This window comes from Triturus cristatus, chromosome 5_2 (assembly GCF_964204655.1).
Source record: "Triturus cristatus chromosome 5_2, aTriCri1.1, whole genome shotgun sequence".
Lineage (NCBI taxonomy): Eukaryota > Metazoa > Chordata > Amphibia > Caudata > Salamandridae > Triturus > Triturus cristatus.
In genome coordinates this window covers 392,385,759-392,400,369 of record NC_140588.1, presented here as the reverse complement: position 1 = coordinate 392,400,369, position 14,611 = coordinate 392,385,759, and the positions used below count along the sequence as shown (strand labels likewise).

General features: G+C 40.3%; 1 protein-coding gene across 1 annotated transcript in view; it reads left to right on the top strand.

Moving 5' to 3' along the window:
• Positions 1-14,611, top strand: part of C5_2H6orf52 (chromosome 5_2 C6orf52 homolog) — a 187,686-nt gene that overhangs the window by 123,199 nt on the left and 49,876 nt on the right. Inside the window, exon 7 of the mRNA XM_085607263.1 lies at positions 10,682-10,871. Coding sequence (XP_085463389.1) covers positions 10,682-10,871 — 190 coding nt within the window. The remainder of the gene's footprint in view (positions 1-10,681; positions 10,872-14,611) is intronic.

The following is a 14,611-nucleotide window of genomic DNA, read 5'->3' as shown; positions in this document are numbered from 1 at the left end:
GGCGTGCGCGAGCGCGATTCTGATTGGCTCTTAGATCTTAGTAAACATTCGAATCAGCCGAAACCAGGAAGCGGCGGCCGCCATTTTCTGTTTCACTCTGAAAAAAAAAAGAGTGAAAAGAAGAAAAGGGGGCAATGAGGAGAGTTACAGACCCCCTAACATTTGTAAGGGGGTCAAAGAAGGACAGAAAAGTACAAAAAAAACATTAATTGATTTTAAAAAAAATCACGGGGTACGCTTACGGTAAGCGTACGGTAAAAAAAAAAAATAAAAAATAAATGAAAATCAGATTTAAGAGTTTAGAAATTAGGGAGCTCTAAAAAGAGCTGTTGTGTTTATGGAGTCATTTTTTTAGTGGTACCTACAAGTAAGTACCGATGCAGAGTCTAAGGTTCAAGAGGAAGACTCTGTTCCCTTCATCATTGAAGTGCACACCATCTCCTCTATAAATGTCTTGCATGTCGTAACGCAAGTTGTTGTGGTAAATGGCACCCATACCATAGTCACGGAGGAAAGCAGAAACAGATTTGTTGACGTGCTTTCTTGCTTTGTCAATCTGTGGACAGAAATGATTGGACCAGTTCCATTTTTGCCTTTGGCATATGTTGGAAAACACAAAGGCAGTTTTAGGGAAAAGTGTAAACAGTTGTGCAAAGGTGTCCTTCATAAGCATTTCCAGACCTACCCCAGTCAAAGTGCCTAGGTCATTGCCACCACAGTGCACTATTATGAGGTCAGGGTGTTGGATTTGAATGAAGGATTTCACCAATGGCATCAATTGGTGCCACTTTAACCCTCTCTGACCAATCCATTTAATGTCTACATTTGGCAAAGCAAGGTCTCTCACCATATCTGTTTTCTCTGCAAACTTTTCACTCCAGAAGACATAGCTGTGCCCTACAATCCACACTGTGAACATCTTCAAAGGAGAACTGGATGCACTCAGGAGGTGTCTTTCAGTAGAATGGCAATATGAAAAGAAAGACAGTTTGGAAATGGAGGCATACATATTTTTTTCAAAACAAAAAGAACTGATTGGCTGTTTCATACCATTCCAGAATAAAAACTAGGCTGTATGTGAAAATTAATAGAAACATGTTTTTTATTGGTACAAAAAAATGTGTAACCAAAGAACAGTACTTTGGATTTGCTGTTAGGTTTGAAAAGTCAAGCACTCTTGCTCTGTGGAATTGAAACATTGGGTGTCGAACTTCTGACCTAACTGCACACAGCAGTGTTCCATGAGCTGTTGCTATGGTAGCAGGCAGAAGTCAAGTTGGGGGAAGGGTACTAGGCAGAAGTCAAGTTGGGGGAAGGGTACTGTTGGAAAAGGGTTGGTTTTCAACCAATAGAAATGTGTGATTACATGTGAAAAAAAAGGGGGAAGCACTGAGATTTGAAACTTACATGTATATGTGTGGAAAAATAGAGGGAAAGTTTGCCATTATCTGGTTCTGCTGAGAGGAGAGAGGTGAACACAACAGAGATCCTGGCTCTGATAATCTGCTGTTTGAGTGCCACATTTCTTTCACAACTAACTAATTTAAAAGGTGAGTTTACAGTTTGAGAGGGGATGTATGTGGTAACTTAAGAAATGAATAATAGAAATGGGAATTGTTTTTGTTGTAGTTACACATGGTGGTTTCATAATGTGTCAGTGTGTAAAAGTGATTTACACTTGCCCCTGAAAAAAAAAAGAGCAGTAAGTGTGCTTTCAAATTGGCAAAGAAATTTCGTTTTGGGACTAATGTGAAAATATGACTCTGTGTGCATAGAAGAATTATAGGCAGAGATTTATTGCGTCTTGCTCTGGTGATTTCACAGTTGCATTAGATGGAAAGGGGGAGCGAATTTTTGGGGGAATAAGCAGAGGGTTAGCACACACCCATGTCCTTGCCGTGTATAGTCATGCACAGTATTTACAAGCCAGTGGGGTTTTCAGGTTTAAGTCTGTAATGCAAATACATTCAGCATCACTAAGGCTGGTTGCCCTTGGTGGAGTGTAGGCAGTCACAGAGAATGCACATGGTGGTGGTCTGAAAAAAAAACAGCTTGGACACGTGCAATTAAATAAATCAAAAATAGTGGTTTCATAATGTGTCAGTCTGTAAAAGTGATTTCCAATTGTTAAAAGAGGCAAAAATATTTTTGGGAAAAAAATGTAAATATGTGTACTGTATTATAAATTGTTATAAAAATATTAATACTTTTTTCTTTTTTTTCAGATCGATATAGAAAATTTTCGAAAACTACAACCATTTTAAAAACTATTTTTAAAAAAAACAAATGAATAAATATTTTTTTGAGTGAGTATGGTAAGTCAATGTAATGTGATAAATGATTTTTAGTGTTTTTTTTAAAAAAAAATAAAAAAGGTACGCTTACCGTACGCGTACGGTTAAAAAAAATAAAAAAAAGATTTTAAAAACATATGTAAAAAAAAGATGAAAGATAAGGTTGGCTCTTAAAAGAGCCGTTGTGTTCATGCAGGGACAGAGGAAAGAAAGATTGGGAATATTAGACGGTACGACAAGTGTGCTGATCTATTTTATTGTTCACTAGGGAAATACTGGTCTCCCTATAAGTAATTAGATCGTGACAAGTGGCGCACCGTACTTCAACCCTCGCAAACCGAGGGTTCATTTCCAGAGGGCCAGCAAAAGGAGATTCTCCCCCCACAGATGAAGGGCTCACCTGACCTGCAGAAGAAGGAGTCTGCCCTGCAGATGATGGTCCAGGCTGAGCTGCTGTGGATGTACTGGCTCGTCTTTCTGAAGAGTTACCTCCAAAAAGATGACCATGTGTCCTTTTGTGTACATCCTTGAGGTGTCTGATCATGGTATGATTCCCAAAGGAATACTTCCTGTCAGGATTACCTCTAGAAAGTACACGCTGACACAGCCTGCAAGTAACTAAGGGTGCATTCACCTTTTGCTGGCCTTCTGGAAAAGTAAAATAATCCCAAACATAAGAAGGCTTTACTTTCCTCGCTCTCTGCCTCAAGACAGTGCTGCTGGTGCTAGCCTCACTCTCAGAAGGGCTCTGCTGTTCTGCCATCGTATCCCAAAGACAAACCAGCTCCTTCTTCCAAGGGATCACAAGCAGAAATGAGGGGAATGGGTGTGGTGTAGGAGAGTTCTAGAACTGAAAGTAGTTTCCACCAATCAAAAGTTGTGTTTCATGATCACATGACCTACCGTACGCTTACGGTACGCTTACGGTACGCTTACGGCAAAAGGTACGCGTGCGCGTAAAAAAGACACGCGCTTTCGCGCATGCGCATAACAGTCACTCCCCGGCACTTCCGCGTAACGTGCGCGTGTGGCGTAAGCGCGCACGCGTCCCACGCGCAGTACGCGCGGCTACGCAAAGTACGTAACTATGCGTAAGCAGCGTAGATAGATTACGGACGTTGCGTAAACCGTACGCTTACCGTGAGCTTACGGTACGCGTACTATAAAAAAAAAAAAAAAAAAAATCTGGAAATAAATTTTACATGTTTATTTTAAAATATATATATAAAAAAAATATTTAAGGATTTTAAAAATTTAAGCATAGTCTTTATAAAAGATAACAAAATTAAATTAAAAATATGTTTGAAAAAAATGAAGAATAAAAAAAAAAAATAGCATTTAAAAAACCTTGCAAATTCACTGAAAAAACCATGGGTTTCACACACGTTATAGTTAGGAATTAGCATTTAAAAAACCTTGCAAATTCACTGAAAAAACCATGGGTTTCACACACGTTATAGTTAGGAATTAGCATTTAAAAAACCTTAGAAATTCACTGAAAAAACCATAGGTTTCACACACGTTATAGTTAGGAATTAGCATTTAAAAAACCTTAGAAATTCAGTGAAAAAACCATAGGTTTCACACATGTTATAGTTAGCTGGACATTTTACTCGTAAAAAACCAATGAAATTGCCCCGTTATAGTTAGTTCAGCTAACTATAACTCGCGCGCCCGCAATGCACTGCTGATGACGTCACATATTACATCACTCATGACATGGTCAGTGACATCACTCATGACATCACTGATGACATCTCAAATGACATCACTGATGACATCACTGATGACATCATCCAGTGAATGTGTGTTTTTCTGAAAATTAAATATGTTTTATATATGTGTATCTCAAGGTCGATGGAAGAATAAATGGGTATATAAGTGTCTAAATGGATGATTTGTTTTTGAAAAATTGATTGTGTTACTGACTGATTAAGTGTATCTCTCACTTTGTGTATAAGTGGCTGCATGGGTTGGTGAGTAGCTACATGGGTGTCTATATAGGTTATTAGTTGTTTTTTTGAGTATCAGTCTGAGTGTCTGTATGGTACGGTGGGGGGTATTACGTAGTGCATAGGTGTATGAATGAGTGACTCACTGTTTGTATGTGTTGAAGACAGCATGTGTGCAGGACTGTATGTGTGGATGAGTGTGTGTATGGGTGTGTTATTGAGTGAATGACTGTCTCAATAGTGTCTTCAGGAGTAACTACATATGTTTTTAACTAGTATATGTGACTATTGGTGTATATATGTGAGTATATGTGAGAGGGAGAGATTGAAAGAGTTCCTGTATGAATAAGTATGTGTTTCTATAAGTGATTGTTTAAAAGACTAAGTATGTGTAAGTTTCCGTAGAAGTAAGTATGGTGGTGTGTGTATTACTGTATATGCAAGTAAATGTATGTTTTATTCTTTATTAGCATGAGTGACTATGTGTGTGAGTAACTCTATGGATGAGTGGCATTGTGTAACAGGATGTATAGATGTATGAGTACATATGATGAGTGAGTACATGTATGAGTGACTGTATAGGACTGTTGGTGAATGAGTGGATGTGTATGTGGATCTTAGAATTACTGAAGAGGTTGTTGTAACTGGTATTGGTATGTCCATTGTTTTGAAATTTTTAGTCTCTATTTTTGAATGTGTGTATCAAAGCTTATATTAAGGTGAGAGGAGGTCTGCCACTCTATCACAAGGATGATGTCATCAGTGAGGTCATCAGTGATGTCATTTGAGATGTCATCAGTGATGTCATGAGTGATGTCACTGACCATGTCATGAGTGATGTAATATGTGACGTCATCAGCAGTGCATTGCGGGCGCGCGAGTTATAGTTAGCTGAACTAACTATAACGGGGCAATTTCATTGGTTTTTTACGAGTAAAATGTCCAGCTAACTATAACATGTGTGAAACCTATGGTTTTTTCACTGAATATATATATATATATATATATATATATATATATATATATATATATATATATATATATATATATATATATATATATATATATATATATATATATATATATATATATATATATATATATATATATATATATATATATATATATATATATATATATATATATATATATATATATATATATATATATATATATAAATAACCATAACCTACTGGCAGTCGCCAGTAGGTAGTTATAGTTAGGACCCTGTTTCCATAGGAAATCCGCAACATTCTATTTTGAATAACTTTGGCGCCGGTCGACGAATCCTCGTGAAATTTTCAAAATAGGTGGGGCGCTCCGCTCCGCTCCTACCCTGAAAGTCTCGGGGGGATTCGTCAAGCGGGGGCTGAGATAAAAGGGGGGTCCCAAAACGCGTTTTTCCCATGCATTTTTCCATAGGACCTTTAGACACAGCTACAGCCCGAACGGCTGAACAGAGTTCCTTGAAATTTGGCAGAGAGGTAGTCTACAAGTCAAGGAAGTGCCTTTTGTAGGTTTGGTGTAAATCTGTTCAGTAGATTCTGAGAAAATAGCCTTTAAATCAATATATATATATCTGAGCCAGCTTACGGTGCGCTTACGGTGCGCTTACCGCACGCGTACGGTGACGTGCGCGAGCGCGATTCTGATTGGCTGTTAGATCTTAGTAAACATTCGAATCGGTCGAAACCAGGAAGCGGCGGCCGCCATTTTCTCTCTCGCACTCTGAGTGGGGATTAAAAAACAAAGGACAAAAACATGTAAAGGGGCTGTTTAGACAGCTCCTAAGCACCTAGCCATGTTGGGGGAGTCCCCAAAGATCCCCCAAGGCCAAAAACGGAATTTTAATTTTTTCGATAATTTTGCCGATTACGCTTACCGTACGCGTACGGTAAAAATTTTATTAAAAAAAAAATTATCCATACTCTCCCCACCCCATGTGCAAATGCTGCCCGAAGGGCACCATTCGTGCATGGCATATCACTGATGTGAAAAATTTAAATATTACCTTTCACAACGAAGCGAATCATATGTCCTCCATGTGCGCACGGTGCGCGAAGCGCATCGTGCGTACATGGCCCATCTAGCGTAACGTGGGCACGCGGTGCGCGTAGCGCACCGCGTGCCCACCGTGCGTGCACGGCACTAACTGCGTAAAGAGGGCGCGTGGTGCGCGAAGCGCACCGCGTGCTCACTGTGTGCGCACGGTGCGCGCACGGAACGAACTGCGTTAAGTGGGCGCGCACGCCACGAATGGCGTAAAGTAACTTAGCATTTAAAAAACCGTACAAATTCACTGAAAAAACCATAGGTTTCACACACGTTATAGTTAGGAATTAGCATTTAAAAAACCTTGCAAATTCACTGAAAAAAACCATAGGTTTCACACATGTTATAGTTAGCGGAAATTTTACTGATAAAAAACCAATGAAATTGCCCCGTTATAGTTAGTGCAGGCAACTATAACTCACGCGACCGCAATCTTCTGCTGATGACATGTGTCTTTATGAAAAAAAAATATTTGTAATATATGTATAGCTAAAAATTTATGGAAGAAGACATGGGCAAATAAGTGTCTAAATACAGTATTAGCATCAGCAGAGGATTGCGGTCGCGTGAGTTATAGTTGCCTGCACTAACTATAACGGGGGAATTTCATTGGTTTTTTATCAGTAAAATTTCCGCTAACTATAACATGTGTGAAACCTATGGTTTTTTCAGTGAATATATATATATATATATATATATATATATATATAATCAATACTCCTTCCTTTGTACTTTAAAAGAAACAGAATGGACTCCACTTATTTTGCGCTTCAGTATGTTTATTTTTTCGGGCTTTTCGCCGCCATGACGCCTTTCAGGCCACCCAGAGCCCTTGATCACATGACATGCTTATGCTTTACTCCCTTTTATAAAATGACACCGTGCATTACGTGCTGGTATGAATATAGAAAACACTTTCCATATGAACTCCGCTTCCACATCGCTCTTCTGTATAGAGTTTTGAAGTATCATTGCCTGCTCATACACACATTGCAGCATTAAAATTGTTTTACATTTTAAATTACTGACAATGTGCAAAATCACGCAATCATATGTAAAAATAAATATATACATATAACATAAATTGCTTTATAAATACATGTACTCTTGGACATGGTATTGCATGTTATAACTGCTTAATGCATTAAAGACAGTTGTTTTTAAAAACTCTGTGCAAAATTGCGCTTTGACAAAATGACAGTATAAATACTTGATAAAACGAATCTTGCATAGTAAAAAACAACTAAGATTGAATTTCTGCAAATGTATAATGTCCAAGCCTTTCTTGCAGCAACGGGTTCTTAGTTGAAAGAAGAACCCTAATACATCATGTTATTGGGTTTCTAAACCCCATATACAGTACGAGAATTGTGCAAAAAGTGCTAAAGTGCTATTGTGCTGTTCAGCATAGAATTTGCAGTTTAAATAAAAAGTGACACCGTGCTTTAAAATATGTCCAGTGTGCCATGAGCCCAAATGCACTACTGGCAGGAAGCGAGTTACTGGGGGAAGATGGACAAGGTTACAATCATATGACACCTATAATAGGTATGTCAAATGTTTTCACGAAATACTGCATTAGTTAAAGCCATGTGTACAGGTCTTCAGTAGTATTTAAACCGTGTGGACTCTTACTATCTAATTCCAAGATGTATTTGGTCTCGAGTCGCCTGAGTATTGCATCTGTTACCTCCTGTTCTCAGTGAGGGAACACTGTCTATTACGTAATACTTCAACTGATTGAGATTTTGATTGTAGTGACGGGCTACCGGATTGCAACTATCGTTATTGGTTATTGCTCTTAGATGTTGTAGAATTCTCTTGTTGACTGGAAGGCGGGTACTACCCACATATCTTAGTCCACAAGAGCATTCCAAGACGTAAACTGCAAACTCCGTTTTACACGTTAAAAACTTGTTGATTAAAATTGGCTTATCTTTGAAAGGTGTATGGAATGTGGTTTTACTTTCTTAATATTTGCAAGCCCTGCATGCTGTACACCTAACAAAACCTTTGTGTTTTGATAGCCAAGTTGTGTTTTTAGGGATCTCTGGACTACTACTGACTAAATAGTCACTGGTGCTGCACGCTTTTCTGAATGTTTTCTTTGGAAAGGGTGACATCTTATCCACTATGATTGGATCACTTTGAACCAGGTGCCAATTTTTCTTGATTATTTTTCGAAGACGATTCCTCTGTTTATTGTATGTTAGGATTAGCCTGGAATCACTAGGGTTGTTGTCTGCATTTTTTGTCATTCTAGTTTTACTGTTTGAGGATTTGAATAACAGATCTTCCCTGGATCTAGCTTTCGTGCGTGTTATGTCCTGATCAATGATTTTCTGTGAATAACCCCTTGCCAGGAACCTTGATTTGCATTCCTGTTGGGCTGTAAGCAAATCATCCTCATTGCTACATATCCTACGGAGTCGTAGCATTTCGCCATACGGTATACTGCGCACTGTATGTTTGGGATGAAAGCTACTTGAATACAAGATAGTGTTTCCTGCTGTGGGTTTGTGATGTTAGCATGTATGCACTTTGTTGTTCTGTACATATACCTCCACATCTAAGAAGCAAATTCATTCTGTGCTAATATCATACGTGAACTGCAAGTTCATATCATTCACAATCAGTTGGGCAATAACATTTTCGGCACTTTGCGTATTGCCTCGCCACACTATAAATAAATCATCTATGTAGCGAACCCACTTAACCACATTCCCTGTCCAGACTTCACTGTATATTGTTTTCAACACCTTCTCCTCCCACCACCCCATGGGGAGACAGGCGTAGCTGGGCAAAAAACCCGCGCCCATGGCTATGCCTCTCTCCTGGTGGTAGACCTGCTGCTGAAACATGAAGTAGTTAATTGTTTAGACAGAAATTTGTAAGATCGATAAGCATTTTCTTATGTACGTGATATTCACCGGGTCTTGTATATATATAAATTTTTTTTTTTTTTTTTTACCCCAACCGATCCTCCAGCATGTCCACGGGCAGCAAGCCCAAATTCTTACCCTTTAAACAATATATATATATATATATATATATCGCCCACAGAAGGTCTTGCTGGTGGGCCACAGGCCTGATTTCTTTGTTTTTGAAGAAATATTGCCCTCAACGGGTCCCACGGCATGCCCACGTGCTGTGTGCCTAAATTCTTTTTTTTCTTTAGAGAAATCAAAGAAAAGAAAAACATGTGTTACCCCAGAGCCCACCGCATTGTGCTCTCCACCTCTCCTGCAAACCCTCAGCAGTCACACCATCCGCTTTCAGCCAGTGGATGGTTGGAGTGCTGAGGACAAGGAAGAAGGAGCGGAGAAACAGCATCTTGCTGAGATAAAACGTACCTGCTCTTTGGTGTCCTAGTCCAAGCAGCAGCTGTGTTCTTTTTCTGGCTTCTTTCTTCCCTTCTCTCTTCTCTCCTCTTTCTTCTCTTCTATCTTCTTCTGGTCTTCTTCTGTCTTCTTTGCAGCAGGCTCCCTCCAGGTTCTTCCTGGCAGGGCAATGCGAGGCAGCAGCAGGCAGATGAGTAACCAAACAGCCCACTGACCCTCTCCTTTTATTTGGCTCAGCGCTGAACGCTGGGTCAATAAAAGGAGCTGTAGCATTCTTTGAATTTTGCTGGCACTTTTGTAAACCGCGTGTGCTATTACAAAACTGCCGGGTTAGCTGTTTTTTTTGCAAATCGCGAAATCCTGAAGGGTCTGCATAATTACATACTCATTGGACATTAAAAAAACTTGGTTTATTATGATGGTTGTTCTTTGTAGCTACTGAGAATCAATGAAGAAAGATTAAATACATATTCCGAACATATGGACCTGAACCAAGTATTATCTCCTGTCCTTGTACTCAATAAATGCTTGTGGTAACTGTTCTTGAGATGGTTCATGTCTGTTCTTCTGAATAGAAAGAAGTCATTCAAAATATCCAAACTCTTATGTCTATATGGGAAATCTGGAAGACAGCCACAGGAAAACTCCACTTGCATTCTGCCATTGGAAAGTGGCCCCTGGTTTAGCTTGCATTGTAGTATTTTAATTCTGTGTGAATTGTCTACTGACACACTGTGATAACGCGAGAGCAGTAGTACATTCATGGTTATTCAGGCTAGCAGTTGCTAGCTCTTTCAAACATATCCACTAGCATGTGCTGTTTGGTAGCTTCTCGTATCAAAATGCACAAACTAGTAAACCTAGGTTGGAAATGTTGAGAAATTCAAGAGATGACCTTCACCCATTGCACTGTGCCGGTTCCTTTTTGTATGTTAAGCAGCAACATCTTTTTAAAAGATCAGCAGTGTATAACAAGTGATAAAATGTTGCAAGCAATGACAAGGAAGTTGATTGTTTTTTTTATTTTTTTTCTGTGTGTTAGGTTGAAGCCAGAGAACCCGCAGACTCAAACCTTTGATTACACTCAATACTACCAGCAATACTCAAACTACTATGCGAAAATGGGTTATGATCCTTATGGTAACAGCAACCCTAGTTACACATCCTATAATACAGCAAATGCATATCCCACAGAAACAGAAGCTACAGCTGTTGCTCCAGCTGAACCAGAGGTACGAATTTTGACTTCAAACTGCATTTATGTGATAGACATTAGTTTCTACCTTTTTAAATGTTCTCCTCCTTGATGTTTTTGTCCGTATTGGTATACCTTCCTGAAACATGTTTTTTTAATGTTTGTTTATGCATTTTGGTTTAATATATATAGTATAATAGCACAATATTTGTGACCTAGCATGTCAGTACATGCATTATTTTGCGCCTAGAGATCACTCAATCTTGCTTCATAATGTTTTCCCGTTTGTATGTAGTCAGTGTGGGTCTACATTCACAATCTGCTTATGAATATAAGGAAGAATCACAGCTAGGCCTCACTACCCACGCAATGGTGTGTCATCTGTTCCACTTTCATCGTGTAACTCTGTTGTTCGGTAATGTTGATGTCAGGACCCTATATCGTTGGGTCTTGAGCGAAGTGGCAAAAGTATGCTATATAGTTCTGCAACGTTATTGCACTATATTTAATCTTGTATTCACTATTTCACCTTGGAATGTGTGCGCCTACCCATCAAATAATTATGCGCTTTGCGACTGGAAGTGTCGTAGCAGTATATTTTCAGTCAGTCCAGGGCTACTTCAATGTGTCCCAGCAGGGCAGTCATTGGACAGCGATCAATCTTGTGTGGTGTCATTTTTCTGGATCTCCTCAAATATTTTCTCCCAGGACACCACCAGGCCAGGAGCATCAGGCCTACCCCACTACCATTACATTGGTTGCACCTTGCTTCTTTCCTTAAACTGTGTGCCTGTCTAATTGGGGTATGTGATGGTGCCTTTGAATAAACATGAAATGAATGATTGTGTGTCTTTTAATTAGTGAATTGACTTTGGAGTGTAACTTTATGCCCTTTGTTCATCAGTGAGCACGTGTTCCAGGTCTTCATTCCCACTGCATGTGCACTTTGTTAGGCCGTATCATTTCCACACCGCTATCCTGTTTGTAGATGCAAGATATCATGTGTTTCTTCTTTTACATTTCAATGCAGAGGGTCAGCAGTCTGAAAGATTCCGGTTTCTTGAGATGGACTAGTTTAGATCCCCTAAGTGCACCTCTTATCCTTTAAAAATAGAAATATGCTTCATTTTGATAGAAGCCTCACCTCTAAACTGTTCTAGGGGGATTAAGACAACCTGACACAGATGCATAAATGCAGAGTCCGTCAGCTGTCTGCTCACACTGCTTTCCAACATCGGCTGTCTCCAGGCACTCCATTTCACATGCATCTTAATGAAGTAGAGCGGATCCATCATACTGCCTTCTCAACTAGTTCCAAGGATATCTGGTAGATTTAACCAGGTCCACCCATACCCCTGGTTTCTCTGTAGGAAGGAATAGTGCTGGAGCCAGTGGCATAGCCATTTCACTCTCTGGTGCAAGATACAGCAGCTCTGAAGGTCCATGGACTTGCATATTGCACCTAAGCAATATAGAAGTTTGAAATCTTGTGCTGATCGTTCCTGTGTTCATAAGGCAAGACAAAAGTTGTAGTGGTGTCCATTAATACTGTGTTTTTAGGGCAGGAAGTAACTCTGGTCCTTTCTTTCCCCCACATTAATGTCCTTTTTAATTAACTTTTACATCAACTTATAAAATATTAAATATGCCCATCTTTTACAAATGGGCACTGTTGATTGCAGCTTGCCAGTATCCAACAGCAGTTCTACAGACTGGTTACTCCTACATCATGTGTTATCAGGATGTTGGACTTTTTCAGTTACACCATCTACCTTGCACCTACAACCACGCTCCTTACATTTCATACATCTACCAATAACCAAGAATTGTCAGTTTCTCACTCTCCCTTCCTGTATCCTTTTAACTGTTAACACACACACACGTTTATTTAGAGATTTTGGTGCCTGTTGAGGGGGCTTGTGGTTTGACCCCTAGTGTAAACATGAGGTGAGCTGGGTACAGGATTCTGTAGGAAATGGTCAGAGATAGCAGTTTTTTTCCGCATTGTGCATGATCTTCGTGCTACCTAGACCGCAACTGTGAAGTTTGGGAACTATGAAATAGTGAAACATGAGAATTGCAGATCTCGTTTTTCTCATTCTATTTGTGTGCCACATCTCAGTCACAATTGTTCAGCAATCCAACTTTTATCAGCCTCTGGTAGCTCTTGGAACTAGTCTTTATGCTAGTGATATAAGTGGTAGCTTGACTATCAATGAGGGAGAGAAACTGTCTTTGCCAAATAGATCTGACGGGGTGTTTCTGCAAAACTCGTCATATTCCCAAATTTGGAGAGGCCCACTATTCTGATGTTGTTAAGCCTTGACCTCGCTTTAACATCTTCATTTCTTAAACAAATTGATTCAGTTGTGCTGCCATTGTTTGATATTTTTAATTTCTAGTTGATGCTTCAGCCAATATTTTTGTGATATTCATTGTACCGTGGTATCCCATATGCTGTTATTGATCACTTCTTATTTTGCTGATTGTTTTTCAGCATTACCCATTTATTCATTTTGCCCTCTAGGTTAATAGCGGGGTTTGAGGGACTCTATCCTATATCTGGTGATTTCATTTTGAGCTTGGTAACACTGAGGTAGCATGGTGTTAATGCCCCCTGTCCCAAGTAAGCCATGTCATATTTATGCCTTAGGGGCGCCACTTTCTTAATGTGGAATACTGAATTATTTTTCTGTCAGGAATGCATTCCTGGTTCCCCCATTCTCTGCTGCTCAGTTTTTGCTGCTCACAGCAGGCCTAACATACTGTATTACATTATTCTACTGTCCACGGCTTCCCGGCTGTGGCTCACCTGAAGAGCCATAGATGCCTGTGTCTATCTGTCTTTCCTAAAACATATCTCTGCTTCCTAGGGTCTGCACGGCCTTATGTAGCTTGGGTTAGAAGTTTGTACAGCCTAAATTGCTTTGTTTTTTCTTGAGCATTTACTGACCAGCAACACCATATTCGATTCAGCTCCTGTCTGCCAGGCCTTAGCGTCAATTTTTTTTCTTTGTTGATGGGCATATTTTCATCTCTTTTACGTGCTTCACTCAAATCTGGGATGAAGGAGACCAGGGGTTCTCTGTTGTAGAGACTGGATGGCATCCCTGTCCCATGCTTTTAGAAGGATAAGTGATAGCTGCTGAAGGAGCCACTCTAAAAATCAGGCCATTTGCAGTCCACACTGTCTCTCCATGCTTGTACATGGAAAATATTTTTTCATTCATTTTCCTAAAATAATAAATAGGTTAACATGCGATTAGGTTGGGGGCGTTTCCAAGATGGCTGCTGCATCGGATGCTCTGCGAACGAACTCTGTGCCAGGCTTGTCCATAATCCTTCAACATCAGCAGCATCCAACCCACTAAAGCATATCCCAGTCCGGAGCTGCCTTGCCCGATCTTGATAGCATGGCTAGTGCGTCGTGGGGCCACCCAGAGCCTCCCGATGCGCCAACGAGTGAGACCCATGAAGCATATCCTTCACCATTCCACTGCGGTCTTGAGGGAGGCCCCAACCATGAGCTGCCGTTGCCGGTGAAACTGCTGCAGGGTCCAGTCCTGCGGCTTTAGCCTAGTGGCCGGCGCCACTTGGCGGCCATTCACTGAGTTCCTGCGGTGCGGCACAGAGGCTCCCGGACACGCAATCTTCCTCACCTGCTATCGCTGACTCGAGAGGGGCCTAGATCGGGGCCCCAATGAAGCTGCGCCATCATACCCGCAGCACACCAGGAGCACCCACACGCCCTGCTAAGCTGCGTCGGCCAGGTCTGAG